This window comes from Siniperca chuatsi, linkage group LG5, assembly GCF_020085105.1.
Source record: "Siniperca chuatsi isolate FFG_IHB_CAS linkage group LG5, ASM2008510v1, whole genome shotgun sequence".
Classification (NCBI taxonomy): Eukaryota; Metazoa; Chordata; class Actinopteri; order Centrarchiformes; family Sinipercidae; genus Siniperca; species Siniperca chuatsi.
In genome coordinates this window covers 3,017,079-3,034,048 of record NC_058046.1, presented here as the reverse complement: position 1 = coordinate 3,034,048, position 16,970 = coordinate 3,017,079, and the positions used below count along the sequence as shown (strand labels likewise).

Genomic DNA, 16,970 nt, shown 5'->3' with positions numbered 1-16,970 from the left:
CTCTGATACATGAGGTGTGATAAAAAACAAAATCTTAGGTGAATCACCTGCAGATGATTTTATGCTCAATTTCAGGTTCAAATCTGATCTAAAAACATTGGATCCCATGAGATTTATCCATTATTTAGACAGAGTAAATGTAATAGCTACACAGCCTACTCCAAATATTTTACCAACCTATCCAAGATCAGTAACATCAGTCCCGTCTCGCAGCGCTCTCCAGCAACGAAAAGCTAAAGCTACACCAGCGGTTATCCATATAACGCTTTCTTTTTTTGACTGTAATCCTTCCTCTGAACGCTGAGTTTCTTTTGTATCTGAAGCATTAGAAACTTTTCTTGGACTCTTCTTAGGTTTTACTCCTAGCTGCTGCAGCCTGCTGCGTCACTACGGTCGCTCCGCAGCCACGTAGAGGGAGAGAGAGAGAGTTGCGTCATCTCCGTTTAATTTCAATTCAAGTGGCTTTATTGGCGTGACTGCATACAATACACCGTAGCATATTAACACGAACTATACAATCGTAATAAAACAAAAACAGTAAACAAAGCTCAATAATAAGCATTCTCTCCAGTGGACCTTCTTTTTTACAGCAATGGCGGATCGCGGCGCTCTCTACGTGGCTCTGGGTTGCTCCCCCGCTTCTGCTCTGGCGAACCAATCATTGCTGGTTGGCGTAAAACGCATCATTACCAAATACAGAGAGATTTACCTGGCGGTGAAAGGCTTAATCAGCATTGTGTGAACTCATTTGGCAACAAGGGCTTGAATGTAACGGATGTTATGGTGTTGAATGTTGGTATTGGGACTGATATCAACATTATCACGTATATTTAGCACTAATATATCAGCATAATCGTATCTGTTTGAAAACATGACAATTACTGGGCAATTTTCAATGGTTATTTGTAACTTTCTGGGCTTTTGTAAAAACTTGAAGGCAGCTGATTTCCCCATTTTCTTTTTGTGTTGTGACTATCAGCATGTGATAGGTTCAAGGTTCCTCCTGCTGCAGAAAGCCATCTAATGACAAAAATGTTACACCAAAGTAAATGTTACATGTTTTTTACATTTGAGTTGAAGTATTTGAGCTCATCTCCCTCAGTGACTGCACTCAGTTTTATTTAGTACTAAGACATGAAAAGGTGTTAATAACACATTAAAGTGCGTCTGCAGCCCTAAACTCAACATTATCATTAGGATTAAACATTAATGTATTAATACATTCGTCACTAGGAAATTCCAGCTTCAACCCTTTACCTCTTTACTAAAAGGTGTAACGACATGATAATGTCACTTTCAATACAGTAAAAATATTGAACACCTGAGGATTACCCTTATTAGAAATGAAGCGATTGGTCGATTAATTGATTGGTTGATGGACAGAAAATTCAAAACTGCAGCTTTTTGATTGTTAGAATATTTTTTTACTTCATTTTTTAAAGCAAAAATGCTAAACTCTCCGGTCGCAGCCTCTCAAATGTGAGTATACGCTGGTTTTCTGAGATTTCTACGATATTAAACTGAATGTCTTTGAGTTTTTGACTATTGGTTCGTCAAAACAAACAATTTTAAGACGTGAACTTTGACTTTGGAAAATTGTGAAGGACATTTTTGACTATTTTCTGACATTATATGGACCAAACGATTAATAGAAACAATAATTGGCAGATTACTTAATGAAAATAGCCTTATTTTCGTTTTTAATTTATCCTAACATTAAACTTTTGACCTTTTGCTTGAAACTTGGGTGGTTTCTCCACCAAAGCGGCTTTACAATCGAACAGAAGCAACCAGCTGTGGTGACAAAAACTCAAGATAAAATCTGAGCTCAGCAAACACAGAGCTGCATGGTTCAACAGATTCTGGACAGATTGTGTGCTGAATATGTTTGATTCCCTGTATGTACTGAATCCAGAGCTTTGTGTTAAACGTTACGATAAGTTTTACATCCAGACTTCTTATTATAGTCACCTGTGATGTTTGTCGATCTTATTCTCCTGTTGCATGTCGTCCTGAAAGGTGTTGTGGACGGTAGCGTCATCTAAACTGTAACACCTCATCATCGTCTTGCAGCGGCATTTAACCACACAAGATGACACTGCACACCGAGAGCGGTAATGACAGGTTTGCAGTCACGTGTTGCAGATGAACCGACCTCTTGTGTATCTGCACAGCCCGTCCCGTCTTTGTCTGAGTCCACAGGAAGCGGACCTGCAGGTTACAGACTGGTTTCCTGTCCTGGCGTAGTATCTGTAGAGGAGGAAGGGAGGAGTGGGGGGGTGGGAGGTTGGTCTTATATAGCCCTATGAAGAGCCGGCTTTGCCTCTCTGTTTCCATGACAACGGCTCTCCTACAGTATTCAGCCGTGGGACGGCCTCTGCATGTGAAAGCAGTTCCCAGTGGTGTTTCAGGCCCTCTTGCTCTTTTTCCTTCAGCTGTGCTCTTTCCTTTTTCTTCTTCTACTGTCTCTGTGTTTTTAAAAGCAACAGCACTTCATCTTCACTCGCTGCTGTACTTTTAAATCTCAACGTCGAACATCATTTGCATCTGAATCGGGGCTGAATTCTGCCTTTGTTCCCCGTTCAAATTCCCCAAGACTACAGGCTTGGACTTGGAGCCAGCGCACACTTAAAATATTTAGACCGACTGTCCTGCAAATATGCAAATATTAGCCAAGTGAAAGAAAGAAAAGCTTTAAAATGAGGAATGTGTGATGATGATGCTCATTTTGCAGGATCCTTGTGTTTTATTTTGCAATATATTTCCCCAAAGTTTCCACAGTTAATAATTACACCGTGTGGGCGCTCAGTTTAGTTTAGTTTAGTACATTTGCACGATGATAAAACACAAAAGCAAAGTGGTCAAAGCAGCGTTAAAACAGACAGCGTGATTTTGTGCGATAGGTGAGATTAAAAAAAAAACTTCAGAGGCTTTCAAAAACAAATTACGACACATTTTCACAGCTCGGAGGCTGTTTTTTTTTTCAGGTCAAAGCAAACGTACTTCCTTTCTATCACTGTATCAGCCATGTGGGGTAAAAGCCGTGTGACCTACATACGACGATGTTGACTAGAAATATTTTAGAGCGTTTGCAGGAGGCAGTTTGAGCCTTCAGGTTCAGGCTGTAAACTAAAATATCAAAATGTCAATATCGAGTCCAGTTGGAGGGAAAGATGTTTCTGACGGACTCCGATTCAGTCCTGCTGCTGTGGGGATTCCCTCACCTACAAACAGCAGACTAAACATCTAATGCAGACTGAGAATATTCAGTTTATTGTGAAGGTAAATGTTCAGTAAAGGTTTAGTTTCTCTTCAAATGCAGCCAGAAGCCTCAGTGTAGTGTGATGTGGTTAGTTTCCACATAGCAGGAGTTTGATCGAAGTGTTGCAGCGTGTTCGCTGAGGTGCAAAGAAAGCTCACAGTTGTGAAGTTCAATCGATCCAGTGTAGTGCACCCGGATGATGAAACTCGAATCAAATCAGACTTTACAAATTAAGTCTCACGATATACTTGCTTTTTACAAATGGGTAGGTGTGGACAAGTGGCTGCAAAACATGCAGCATTGGTCACATACTTGCCTGCGGACTTTGAGTGTACCTGGAGGACTTCCACTAAGGGGCAGATCAGGGCCAAATCATCCCTGGCTAAAACCAGAATATCTTCCTTGAGAACTTCAGATTTTGCTCTACATAAACAAAACTTAACATGGCGATACAGGAGGAGGTTGCTATATCGCTAAAGTTCAGCAGTTTCATGTAGGAACTATTTTCTTTCTACCGATAGTTCCTACATGAAACTGCTCTCAACAAATCTGTGGATTATCTTGAGTCACCGCGTCATCCCTTCTGGAAAGAGACGTTGTTTTTGAGTTTTCCAAATTTATTTTTTTGGCGCTTTGAGCACCACAAGTCGAGTGTCACATAGTCCCATTATATTAAAAAAATGCAGACATCTCTACGGCCGATATCGCCAAAACTCGGCAACTCACACCAGAACAATCTAGATGGATAAACAGCACTACAGGTAACAGGAAAAATATGTATTTTTCCTGTTACCTGTAGAGCTATCTATCCATTTTGGGGTGAACTGTCTCTTTAAAACTGATGCTAATTTATTGTTAGCTGTACAAAACAATGTGCATATGACATTCAAAACTGCAAAGGATACACATTATTGGCATCAACTGCATACTCGCGCACGTACATGTGCATCCTCATGCACGACTAGTAGAGCATGAGAAACAAACTGGGACCTGCTCATCAAAACATTGCTCCATAGCACCACAGGGAACCTTTGAACAGGCTGTATTCACAGTAAACTTAATTGACTGTGACTCAATATAAAGCTAGCATGGACTGCATTCGCCAAGACGTGGACTGACAGACAAAGAAAGGAGGGCCACCTAACAAACCTAACAACATTTCATCATCAAAAATCTATGGCAAAAGACATCACACTGTTTGATTGACAAGTGGTCTCCGAGTCTGTGACAGGTGCAGTGCAGAAACCCCACAGCACTGAGTTTCTAAACACCATCAAAGATTTAATAACGCTCCTTAGAAAGGCAGGAGTCACAGCAGCTGGAAGATTTTCAGACTTCACCGGCCGCTTTTATCGTCCCAACAGATATTTACAAAAGAAAACAATTTTCAGATGAGGGCTGGTAACCCGCCAGAACGTCTGGTTTCACATTTACCAGCAACATTAATGAGAGGGGAGGCTGATTCATACATCAGCCTAGGAAGCAGTCACCCTGCTTCATCTTTAATGGGCTCACACAGACAGTCTGGCACTACAGGAGCAAAACAGAGCCGGTCCTTCTCTCTTGATTAAATCGCTGCAGCATAATGAAGCAGAAGAGAGTCAGACGGCACCTCAGAACCCCTCTGTGTACCTGCTGCATTTCATTTGGCAAGGTTTTCCTTTTTCTTTTTTTTTTTTTTTGTCTGGCAGACGCATTCGGTTATGTGGCAAGTCTGAGCGCTTCAGCCTGAACATTACAGAGAGGAGAGAAAGCAAACACACTGCGGTCGTGGCATAACAGCTGAGTGTTGGGCAATACCTCCAGAAGACGGAAAGACAAGAGAGCAGCTGCTGACAGTTAAGACTTTCCCTGGTGAGGGAGGAAGAGAGGAGGACGGGAGGAAAGGCGAGAAGAGGAAGAGGGAGGGAAGCGAGGGGGGTGCAGGGTTGTTGGTGGCTGGGAAGAAGAGGGTGGAGGTGGAGGGGTTTCTTTTTTTTCCTCTGAGACAGATTTCTCGCAGTCTTCGGCGAGAGGCAGAGCGAGCGAGCAGCCAGCTTGGGGAGTTCCTTGATTTTTTTTTTTCTCGTTTAATTAAATTTTTTTTTTATTTTTTTGGTGTACGTTTGTTTTGCGAGCAGTCGCGCGGCGGCTGCGCGGTGGCGTTCAGTGTGCAGCATGGATGCCAAGTCCCTGTTCAGCCTGCACAGAGCCCTCGCTCAGCCCGTCAAGATGTGCATGTTCGATTTCCCCGTCACCATCCTGGACGACCTGGTGAGCGCCAGCTGTGTGTGTGTGTGTGTGTGTGTGTGTGTGTGTGTGTACATGTTCATGCAGTATATGTCTGTGTGAGAGCACTCATATAGGTTATGTATGCATGTGTGCATGTGCTACATTATCTGTTTCTGTAAATATATGTGTGTGTGTGTAAGCATACATTAAATGCAAATGTATGTATATGCCCACATCTAATGGTGAATGTGTTTGCGTGTAGGTGTGTGTGTTTCTGTGTACTCGTGAGTGACACTGCATACTGCAGAGTACATTTAAGTATTTATTGTGTGTGTGTGTTTGTGTGTGTGTGTGGATGTGTTTCATGTTCATATATCCTGTTGGGGACTTTAACCTGAATGCACACTAACAAAAATTTAGGTCCCCATGGTTAGAGACTGCTTTTTGAGGGTTAGGACTTTGTTTTAGGGTACAGGTTAGGGATTTAGTTGTGATGGTTAAGGTTCGGGTAAGGGGCTAGGGAAAGCATTAAGTACTGTATGAGTGTTTGTATGTGATAATATGTGGTAATATGTGGTTTACACAGAATCAGAGCAGAGAAGTTGATTTTGCTGCATTTTTGTACCTGGTTTGTTTTGTTTCGCACCTCGGATCAATTAACAACCAATTAGGGCTTGTAAACAAAAGTCACATGACTCACTAGTAGTATAATGAGCAGTTTTGGAAACTTGTCAGCCCAGCAGGTTGTAGAATTTAACTTCAGCTGTCATTTTTTGTTGTCTTTTTCCTTCTCTGCTGTTCATCAGGTGACTTCTCACCTGATCTTGACTCTCAGTTTGCCCTCAGGTGATTATGTTTGCCTGGATTTGCTTCTGGCTATCAGATTCCAAAATCTGTCACCTTATGCCCGTGCGATGTGAGGTTGTTTGCTTCACGTGAGAAAATATGGGGTCAGCTGTGTATATTTTTGCGTATGTGTCGCGCTGCCACCAAACCCTGCACACCCAGGCAACCGTCTCCCTGCAGAGGAGGCTGTGCCCTTTGATATTTTGACATGTTTGGTCTTGTCCTGCGGCACCTAACGAATGTGTTCCTGTGTAAGCTTGTTAATAAATTCTGAGAGTGAAAACAACGGGCAGATCTTCTGCTGTTGTGGGTGAACATTTGATTAACGTTGTTGTTGATCAAAGCCCTTTTTATTGGCCTGATATTAAACCTTCAGGGTCGTAGGCTCTTTATCTGAGACTCAAGTGTTTGTTATTTTACATTTTAAACTGTTCTATTTGTTAATATTTTTTGGACTTTGAGATCATTACTTCCTCTGTTAACGTGTCCCCACTGAGCAGTTTTACTTTTATCATCTATTTTAAATGGCAATAGTTTTATAGAGTTTTGACTAAAATGGAGCTCCAGTTTTAGACATTCAGGTGTTAGACTGTGCCCTCTTATTTTACACGTCTGTGGTGCTGCGTTTGATTTTTATAGCTCTTTTTTTCTTGTTTAAATACAGAAAAATGGCAGCGTTTCCCATTAAAAATATATCTTTTAGCGGCCCTAACAAAAATACACTACATGGCCAAAAGTATGTGGACACCCTTGTGCCCAAACTTTAGGTCTGGGGCTGTATTTCATGTTTTGGAGGCCCCTTAGTCCCATTTAAGAGGAATCTTAATGCATACAATGATATTTTAGATATCATAATAAGGCTGTTACAGCAGCAGGTTAATGTCCGGGGCTTTGGAATGACATGTTTAAAATGTGTCCACATACTTTTGGCCACGTAGCCTATTATACTGTATTTCTTCCTTTCAAAAGTCTGTGTGTGCACATTCAGTTTCAAGTCTAGACTGATTGAATTGATTGTTTTTGATTGGACTGATTTTCAGTTTACTCCACAAAGAAACTGAACATGTACTTACTACTGAGTTTAAACCTGCTGTAGAGCCAAGAAAGCCCTGATACGAGAGCCGAAATCACGTCCTGTTGTTTCCTGCCTGTGTATGAACTTGATTAACGTGTTGTTCGCTACATCTGTAGAGCACCTGAGGTTATATTGTTGTATGAAATGTACTCTAACAATAATATTTAATTAGATTTGATACTCCGCCGTGCTGTCAGCTGTTTGCTGTTCTCTCTCTTTCTCACACCCACTCAGCGTCTCTCGGCTGCAACACCTGATTGTGTTTCATGTGGCCCGATTTCTCCTCTGGGGTCAAGCGAAGTCACTCGCTCTCCCTGCTGTCAGTCTGTCGTTGTATTACGGTCGTGCTGGGTGATAAGAGTGAAATAAAGTCCAGGCATGTAGTCATAAAGATTTGTTTTATATTAAAGGGAAACCACCAGGCTGTGAAAACACTTGTATAAAATCCTCTGTGGCCGTGGAGAAGCTTTGTCAAGTCTGAGAAAATAACAGCTGATGAAATCATAGTGATGTCATCCGGGTTATCTCAGCTCGGGGTTTGAGACTACAAATTTATAACAGACAGCCTGTGTTTACCAGGGAGTTATAGCGTAACAAAAAGATGCTACTGGGTGCATTGTGGTGCTACACATCCACACAGGTGTTTTGCCTGATTAGACCTCTGCTCAGGTTAAGGGTAGGTGAAGCTACAGGTGTGTTTCCATCCACCAGTTTTTTAAAAAACCCAAGTGGAAACGCCAAAAATTCAAAAACAAGATTTTACGCTTGGCTGAGGTGGAAAAGTTGGTGTATCGATAAAAGCAAAATGCAACAAAGTGCAATGAAAACAAACTTAGCGAGTAAATCATGACGAAGCATGTGACTTAAACGTCCGCTGAAGCTTCCGCTTCACTTAAGAGATGAAAAATAGCAGCAGTCTGTGTGGAGCGCTGAGGCGACTGTAACCTTCCTCAAATAAATACATGAAACAAGAAATGTCATATTTCCATCCATCAATTTTACAAATAGTTTTTGTTTGTTTGAGCTTTGACTGGAGCTCCTTTAATTACGTCACCCTCTTCTTCTACAGTAGTTTAATGGCACCAGACTGGAGAATTGGCGCCACCAGCTGTTTATCTCGATGAACCAACTCCTAATATTTGCATAACGGTAACGGATGGAAACGCACATTGATTCGCATTTTCTGTATCCGATTTTCTGGAAATTTGCTTAAAATTTGGTCACATTTGAATGGAAACCATTTAGGTGAGGTCATCTGACTAGAAATTACGTTTATATGCAACTAATTTGCAACAGCAAATACATTTTGATGGAAACGTAATGCCGACCGGATTACGTCTTCTATTAATATAATGAGGAAATGTTAACTAACGTATCTGGCAAGTCGCAAAAATGTTCCCTGACAACTTATTATTCGCCGGAATATCCGATCTTGCAAAACAATATCTGGTTATAGTGACTACAGCGCTATTTTTATGGTTATGTTTAGGCACTCGCAGCTCTTGGTTAGGGAAAGATCATGGTCTTGGTTTAATATTGAAGTCTACTTTGCACTAGACACGATGTACTACTTAACATTTATCATAACCTTTCCCTAAACTTAACCAAAGTGCTTTTGTTGTCTAAATCTAACCATAAATGAGACTCAGGATGTGAAACCCCGGCCTCCCTGCGACTTCAGAGCGGTACATAAATGCAGCCCTTTATTCACAACATAAATGAATAAAAACAAAACAAATTAGTACTATATAAACGTAATTTCTAAGAGACAGGGTTGCCATGTACCAGTCAGAACGATAAAGGTGTAATTTGTCCTGCCCTAACAGGTGCAACAGATATGTTAATAAAGCACAGTTTGTACCTTCCCACACAGCCCCGAGAGGTCTAATCTGCCAAAATAATGAAAGTCACCTGTGTGGGATTACCATGGGTGTGCACAGCCTTCAAATAGCCAAATAACTTCTTGGTGAAGTACGATTAATACGAATAATATTCCTAAAAGTGTTAAATCCCTCACTTATAATCTTGAACGGTGCTTATCACGCTGTATTTATATCAAAATGATTAGTCCTGATTTTTCATTTATATAAGGGTTATTGTTCTTGTTATATCACTCAAAGGTTAGGGGTAGTTATTATTATTGTTTGTTCCGTTCCTTTCATGATGTTGCATGGGTTTGATGAGTTCACATTATTATTCGGCCTGTGGTAACTGGGAAGTGTTTAAAAAAAAAAAAGTCCAAATTATCAGCCCCAATAATTTATGCAGCCGTTCTGAGAGACTTGACAGTGTTATCTTTACCGTGAGTTAAAAGCTTGTGAGCTTTGAATGGCTGCGATCAACTTTCTCGGCAGCTTGTCAGGAAGAACAATTGTTTAAGAAGCCGGTCAAAACAAGAAGGTGCAGAAATCTTATTACTTGTTAACGGCCAATGATGGTAAAACGTTTAGCAGCAGCCAACTGTGCTCAGCTACCAAGTGATCGAGCTGTCAAACTGTCAGTCGGCTCTAAAGGAAATGAATGGATGTCTGCGCACTTGTTGATAAGCGCTCAGCAAGTGTTGATTCTCTGAGGAATTTAAGTATTTTGTCAAAGTGTCAACAGTGAGACAGTTTTCAGCAAATAATGAGCATCATAACGGGTATCGTTTCAATTCCCAGTTTCAATTCCAATATGGTTAAATGATTAGATAACAAAAATATCTTTATTCTTTTAAGCTTTTACTTTGACTTTTATTGTTTCATTAAAAAAAGTATTTTTAACTGAACATTCACAAAGTAAATACATACAATAAAAATACTGAACGTTCTCTCAGATCAATGCCGTCTGCCTTAAATGTTTGATCAAATTTGATGTGCAACCTGACTTACAGCTAATTAGCTTCCCACATGCATTGCACTTTGCCTTGTCGTTTTCTTTAATAAAGTAAACGACATATATGGAAATAAACTAGCTAACTGTAGATAAAGTATTAAAACTAACTCCACATCGAGCAGCTACAACAGTAAAATGCTGCAACACATTGATGTATCAGTATTAATAATCTATTACTGTCATATATAATTATATATCCCTCACAAGGGACATTTTACTGCAGAGCGAGTGCTTTTACTTTTGATACTTAATCTTCATTTAGCTGATAATACTTTTACATGTAATGGAGAATTTTTCTATTGATGTGTTGGTACTTTTACTTAGTAAAGTATCTGAATTCTACTTCCACCACTACTGTCAGCATGCAATTTGGTGGACAGTTTTGTTCAAAGTACAGAAACTTTGCATTCTTGGTTGTTAAGTTAGTTTTGTGTTGTGACAGATAATAGAGGCAGCAATGGAAATGACTGAAAGCAGAAATGCAACCATTCATTTGTGCAGATCAGATAATGCTGACAGAAATATCTCACTTCAAAGACACGAAAGAAAGAAAGAAACAACAAACAGCCATTAAAGTCAAGAGAATCAAATGAAAAGATGTCGTGGATCAATCAACAAAAAATGCAGAGTAATTTTTCCGACAGCACCATTTTCTAAACAAACAGAGAGAGGCGGGTTTCTTTCTCAGCCTTGGCGACGGTTGTCAGGTTGCCTCAGAGCAGAGCCGCTCACCCAGTGATCTCCCAGTTGGCTGCAGTTGGCATGAGAAAGCATTTTTAAATGCCAGGACCTCGGCGGAGCACCTGAATGGCTCTGCTGGCTGAAATAATGGCAGGGAATAAATCCAGAGGCTGTTAGAGGCAGCTCAGACCGGTGCTGCTTCACTGGGTGTGAATGGGAAGCTTCTTCTTGTCTCTGTCTGTTACTGGGAAACTCGCATATGGGGGGTTATTTCCCAGTGACGCTCTGTAAATGGAAAAATAAAATCTCTCCTTGGATGCTTGAAAGTCCGATCTCATTCATCTGTGATGATGAGTTGTTTGTTATTTCAAGTTGTTCTTCAGGTAAACCAGTTTTCCTTCCACCTGACTTGTGTTTACTTCGATTTCCTCTATTTCCCAGAATGCCTTTTGATTCTCAGTCTAAGCCAGCGGTTCCCAAACTTTTTTAAACTAGGCAACCCTTCATATTGATTTCTTTTTTCATGGCCCCTCCAAATGCGCACCACCACCATCACACGACATATATAAAATAATATCAGTATTAATTGACATGATATAGACATATTCTCACTCGAAAAGAAGTCAGTTGTTTAAAGTTGCTGTCTGTGTGCAGATTTGAAGATAAATATAGAACTTTTAAACGATTGAATTAAACAGTGTGTTTCTTTTATTTTGCTTTAAAATAAAATTATTTTTGGAGCTGAAACTATTTTTTAATTAGTCAATCTATCAGTCGATTGAGAGAAAATTAATCAGCAACAATTTTGATAATCAAGTAACTGTTTCAGTTATTTTTTCAAGCCAAAATGCCAAACATTGTCAGCTTCTCCACTGTGAGGATTTGCTGCTTTTCTTTGTCATATCTGACAGTAAACTGAATATCTTTGGGTTTTGGACTGTTGGTCAGATTAAACAACCATTTCAATAAGTTGTTTTCAGGCGATGGTCCTTGGATTTCTTCTGTCAGTGTTGCTGCATCCAACCCTTAAAAACAGGCAGACAGAAAACAGACAAGAAACGTTATATGTCTTTATTTGACGCAGAACGTAAAACATGTCAGTGTAATTGTTCAACCAGCTGAATGCCGCAAGGCTGTTTACACTTCAGATACTGGCAAAGTTGTTAGAGCAGGTAAACTAAACCAACCACTGATGATATTTAGGAGAATTCGGCCTGTTGATGAGGTTATTCCCTCCTTTGGTTAATCAGGGAAGTCCCTTTGAATTAAATTGCTTTCATTTTCTGTTTGGCAGTCACTAAGTGTGTGAACACCACAGTGTTGCAGTGTTGTTGTGGTTGTGGAAGATTGGCATTATTTCTAAGAGGTTTCACTTCACCTTTGACAGACAAGAACGGACCTGCTGAGCTTCTGGAAACCCATTTTCTTTTTTCCCAGCAAAAGTTAATTTTTTCTAGTGTTGTTCCTCGCGTTGTTTACACAGCTGGTAAAGTAAATATGCATGAGCAGAGCGTGGGCGGGGGTTCGGCCAATCTGTGACGAGGGGAGTGCGAGCTCTGGAGGCTCGTTGATGGGTTTTTGGATCTGGAGGTTTCTGGTCTGGCTCTGAGTGAAGTCATGATGTGGTGCCGGAGCCCGTGGACCTGTGGACCGCTGGTCAGGACAGGTGACTGCTGGGACGACGAGGATTATTACCAGACAGTCAGGAAAGCAGGCAGACAGGTTGGATTTATGGATGTCTTCTTTTATTTTCAGACATATAGATGAATCTCTCACCTAATGAGACTGAGCTGCTTGTAGTTTAGTGTCTCTCTGAGGACACGTTGATAAGGATTGAACTTTTGTCTGTTTCTGTAAACCAAAAGGTCATCCTGCTCTTACTAATGCGATTCAGGCCACAGTCAAGAGTTTCTTGTATTGATTGGTAAACCATGTTAAGGCACCCTTTACAGGCAAAATAATGATACCATTTTATCTGCTGATACATTTGAAATTCTAAAGGTTAATTTCACATTAGGTACTTTTAATTTGACTGGTTGATGAGATAATAATAAAACTTTATTTATAGAGCACTTATCAAAACAAAGTACAAAGTGCTTCACAAAAAGAAATAAAATACCGCAGTGAATGATAAAATAGAAAAGAAATAAAATACATAAAAGCAATAAAATAAACAGACAGCTGCAGATCTGCTTTCTGATTAGAAGAGACTTAAAAGAAGACACTGACTCAGACAACCTAATAGATGATCAGAAAGATATGATAAAGATATTTCCCATTATAAAAATTCTTACCCTTGCCTATCTTACCTTTTGCTTTCAGGATTAGTGCTACAGTATTGTGTAAGTACTGTGATATGTATCGGGTGTCCTGGGGGCCTAGTGGTTAAAATGCACATCGTGTAAACACAATGTCCCTGGTTTGATTTTAGCTGGAGAACTTTGTTGCATGTCATACTTACTTCTCTCTCTCCTTATTTCCTGTCTGTGTCTTTACCGTCCCTCTCGAGTACATTCAGAAATGTAAAAATAATCTTAAGAACAAAAGACAGTTTATGTTGCTGAGTTATGTGAACGAAGAAAATCTTAAATATGATTTTTAAACTGAAGTAGGTGTATTCATTTCAAACAGTATTAGGCAGATTTTAGACTCAGGTTGGACTTAAGTCACAAAAATGAGACTTACCATCATTTTGACTGTTGTGAGACATCCATGTCTTTTGACGTAGTTAAGTGTCGGAACAATTGGAAATAAATAAGACAGCAACAGGCAGGCTTTCACGGCCACTCAGGTTTTAGATTTTATATTTAATTGTCAGGCCTCATAGATATGCACCAAGTTGACATTTTTTCTCGATGTACTGATTCTGATACCTAAACTCAGGGTATCTGCCAATAATTAGTCCTGGTCCGATACCAGAGCTGTCCTTTTCCTGAATTTAAAATCTGTATCCGATTTAACTGTGTGGTAGTCATTGGGATAAATAAGACAATATTATACAGGGGTGCAGTGGTGCTAAAAATTGAGCCACCTGCCCGCCATGACTCAATAAATGTCATTTATAGCAGAAACTGAATTCTGTAATAACATGGATAAAGAAAGATTTAATGTGGTGGTCGTGTCTGGTTGATATCTGATCCGTTCATTAGGCTCAGTGTCGGGGCCGATCAGTTGGATCAGATCACAGGTAACACAGCTCTGACACCATACTGTTCAAATGCTGTGATTTTAATGGTCAGCATTCAGAGGCCTGAAAGACTTTATTTTTGCTTTTTAAGACTTGTGACTTGGCCCTGACAGTCTTAAAAACAGCTCTGATATTAGGTTAAGAATTTCTGCCTGGACTTGATTAGCTGGTGAACTTTTTCCAACACAAAAACATCACAAAGAGCTGGTAAAAGCAGGAACACAACAGTGAGGTCGGTTCTTGAGTGAAAAATCAGACTCCTGCATCACAATGCGACGCGTCTGCAAGGGAAATAGATATAAATGAAACGATAGATGCTTCCCTGGAGATAATCTGATACCATTAAGCGTCATTATAGTGTTCTGCCTTCGCAGCGACACGAAACAGCACAGAGGCTTGACCTCAACTGTCTGCTCCTGTTAAGAGATGTCAAACTGGGACAACAGGAAGGGCAGGAAGCCAACCTTTCCCCTGCCCACATCATACTCTCTCTGGCCATCGGATTCTAAAAATCAGCAGCCGCATGAAATATTTTACCAGTCTAATTGGCTTTCGAAATAGAAGTCAACCCCCAGGTGATATTTCTGGCGTTGTCTGAGCTGCCTGAGCTGGCATCCAATCAGAGATCCTCAGGTAGGAGTGGATCTACTCAGCCTGAGGTGTCAATAAAAGGGCTCTGAGCCAAATTTGTGATTTTGGGCTATACATAAAAAAATGGACTTAATAATTGACATCAAGACTCCTGGGTTTAGAAAGCGAAATGTGTTGTTTGTACCTCCGTCCTCCCACTCAGTCAGGTTCTGTCCATCATCTCGATGAGCTGTCGTCTGGCGAAGGTAAGCGGCAATCGTTCGGCCTTCACAGGTGTAGAAGAAGCAGGCAGAAAATGTAGGTGTATGTTCTCTCAACGTTTAGCATTGGTGCTTCTCTTTTCATTTGTTTTCGTCTTGCTTTCTTCCATGTTTGATGTTGCTGTTATGTAACTAATAGCCATACCCTCATTATCATTTCTAATAAGCATATTAACATATTATAAATTGTAAATAAATAAATAAATAATGTAGTTATAAGCAGATCCAAGGACATTTTTAAGTGTTTGCCGCTGGAAACGAGGTTGACGAGAGCGCTGAGACTGAATCATACAGAAAATCTCCTGTGGAACCAAAACAAGGAGCTAAAAGAAGCTAAAAGGCTCAGAAGAGCTGCAGAGTTGGTTTTGGTTCTCTGTGGGTTTGTCATGACAGGCGTTCCCTTTCACATTAGAGGTGGTCATTTGATCCGTTATCAGTATGAAAATATTGATTAGCGCAGTTTTAAATAATCGCAAAGGAAAATATGATACCTTCACATCTAAAAATACGTCCAACAAAAAAAAAACCACATTTTGGCTAAACATAGACTCAAAGTCTGAGCACAGAGCATCTCGGAAAAACAAAATCCTGCTTATTAGTTATTTTTCTGTGACTTCTACAAAAGGATCTTCATGAGCAGGCTTTTGTACGTACATCTATGATTTATAATGAATTTATTCTCATTTTATTAGCCTGTTTTTTTCCTGTTGCGTAACTCTGATCTTTGTCCATGTCTGGCACTCTCATTGGCTTTTATTTGCTACAGATTTATTGTTTGTGGAGCGCTCGGGGAACATTGTGCGCCTGGCAGCAGCCCAGTGCAACCACAGGCCTCCACGGCTGCCCAGTGAGCCTCCACTGGGGGTGAAGTGCCTTGCTAAATTGGATTCTGACAGGAGTGAGAACTTTCTGCATTGCTCTGTGTCGTCTGGACTAAAATATCTTCCTGATGTCACAGCTCTGATTAACGTTTTAACCTCGTCATGATGGAAATATTTTGCCGGTTTTGGTTGACAGTGTTCAACCTCCCCGTGTACATTTGTCAAATTCTTGTAAGGTGTGGTCGACGTCTTTAATTATGCTGCTTCGTATCTATTTGCGAATGCATCTGAGTACAAGCTTGTGGGGTTTTTTGTGTGTGTGTGTGAGAGAGATTAAGGAAGTAATGGGGGTCTGAAAGCATCACTGTCCTCAGGGAACAATAAAACCTGTCGGAGCATCAGCCAGAGCCACAGCGGCAGCACAACAAAATCCTCTGGTATTGATTTCCAGCAGATGGAGGCAGAGTTTTAGTTAAATTGCAGCAGACTAAAAGTTGGCAGTCTCTCCGAGCTCTTAGAGATTTCTGGGATTCAGCCCATTCGGGTTTTTCTGGAAGATGCCAGTGCTGATGTTTTTATACTGACGCTTCTGCTAATGGCTGATACGTTCAGTGACTTCAGATTTTGTGATTTTAAGCACCCAAAATGCAAAAGTCAGTATCCAGTGTTTTACTTTCTTCTCGTGTGGTTGAAAAATCCTCCGAAACAGCATTTAGATCAGGAGTTTCAAACTAGGCTGGCCAAAAAACGGCAGTGTTTTTAACTCTATACCGACTCGTCTTTCCCTCTCCTCTATCTAGCACACTGCTCTCCATGTTTAGCCGTTTGTCGTGCCTCCTGAGGTTGTTTTCCTGGACAACAGCAGCTTTCTCCTTGCAGATGTGACAGGAAGCAGTCACTTTACTACAACAAAAAATCGCCCCCCTTTCTTGAAACTGTCTTTGCTCCAGGTCAGCCTTTTTTTTTTTTTTTTTTAGGTTTAGATTTTAGTGTCAGGTGCACTGCAGTAAATCAGATTGCAGTTGGATTTATCTTAAGTGTTGATGTTGACAAGCTGCTGTCAGGCGCAGCTTGCTAAATGTTAAAGGCAGAAAGGCTGACAATATTTCTTTCAGTCCCGCATACACCGTCCTGCTGCCAGAAATACTCACCACAGCACCAA

The 16,970-nt window shown here is 40.5% G+C and overlaps 1 protein-coding gene across 4 annotated transcripts in view; it reads left to right on the top strand.

Moving 5' to 3' along the window:
• Positions 1-16,970, top strand: part of LOC122875746 (ral guanine nucleotide dissociation stimulator-like) — a 66,460-nt gene that overhangs the window by 5,096 nt on the left and 44,394 nt on the right. Inside the window, exon 1 of one of the 4 annotated variants that reach the window (XM_044195211.1) lies at positions 5,239-5,515. The exons of 1 other annotated variant lie outside the window; for it this stretch is intronic. In XM_044195211.1, the coding sequence (XP_044051146.1) occupies positions 5,420-5,515 (96 nt within the window). In that variant the 5' untranslated portion in view covers positions 5,239-5,419. Of the gene's footprint in view, positions 1-5,238; positions 5,516-12,458; positions 12,672-16,970 lie in introns of those variants that run through there. 2 more of the 4 variants (XM_044195209.1, XM_044195212.1) reach the window with 2 other exon arrangements.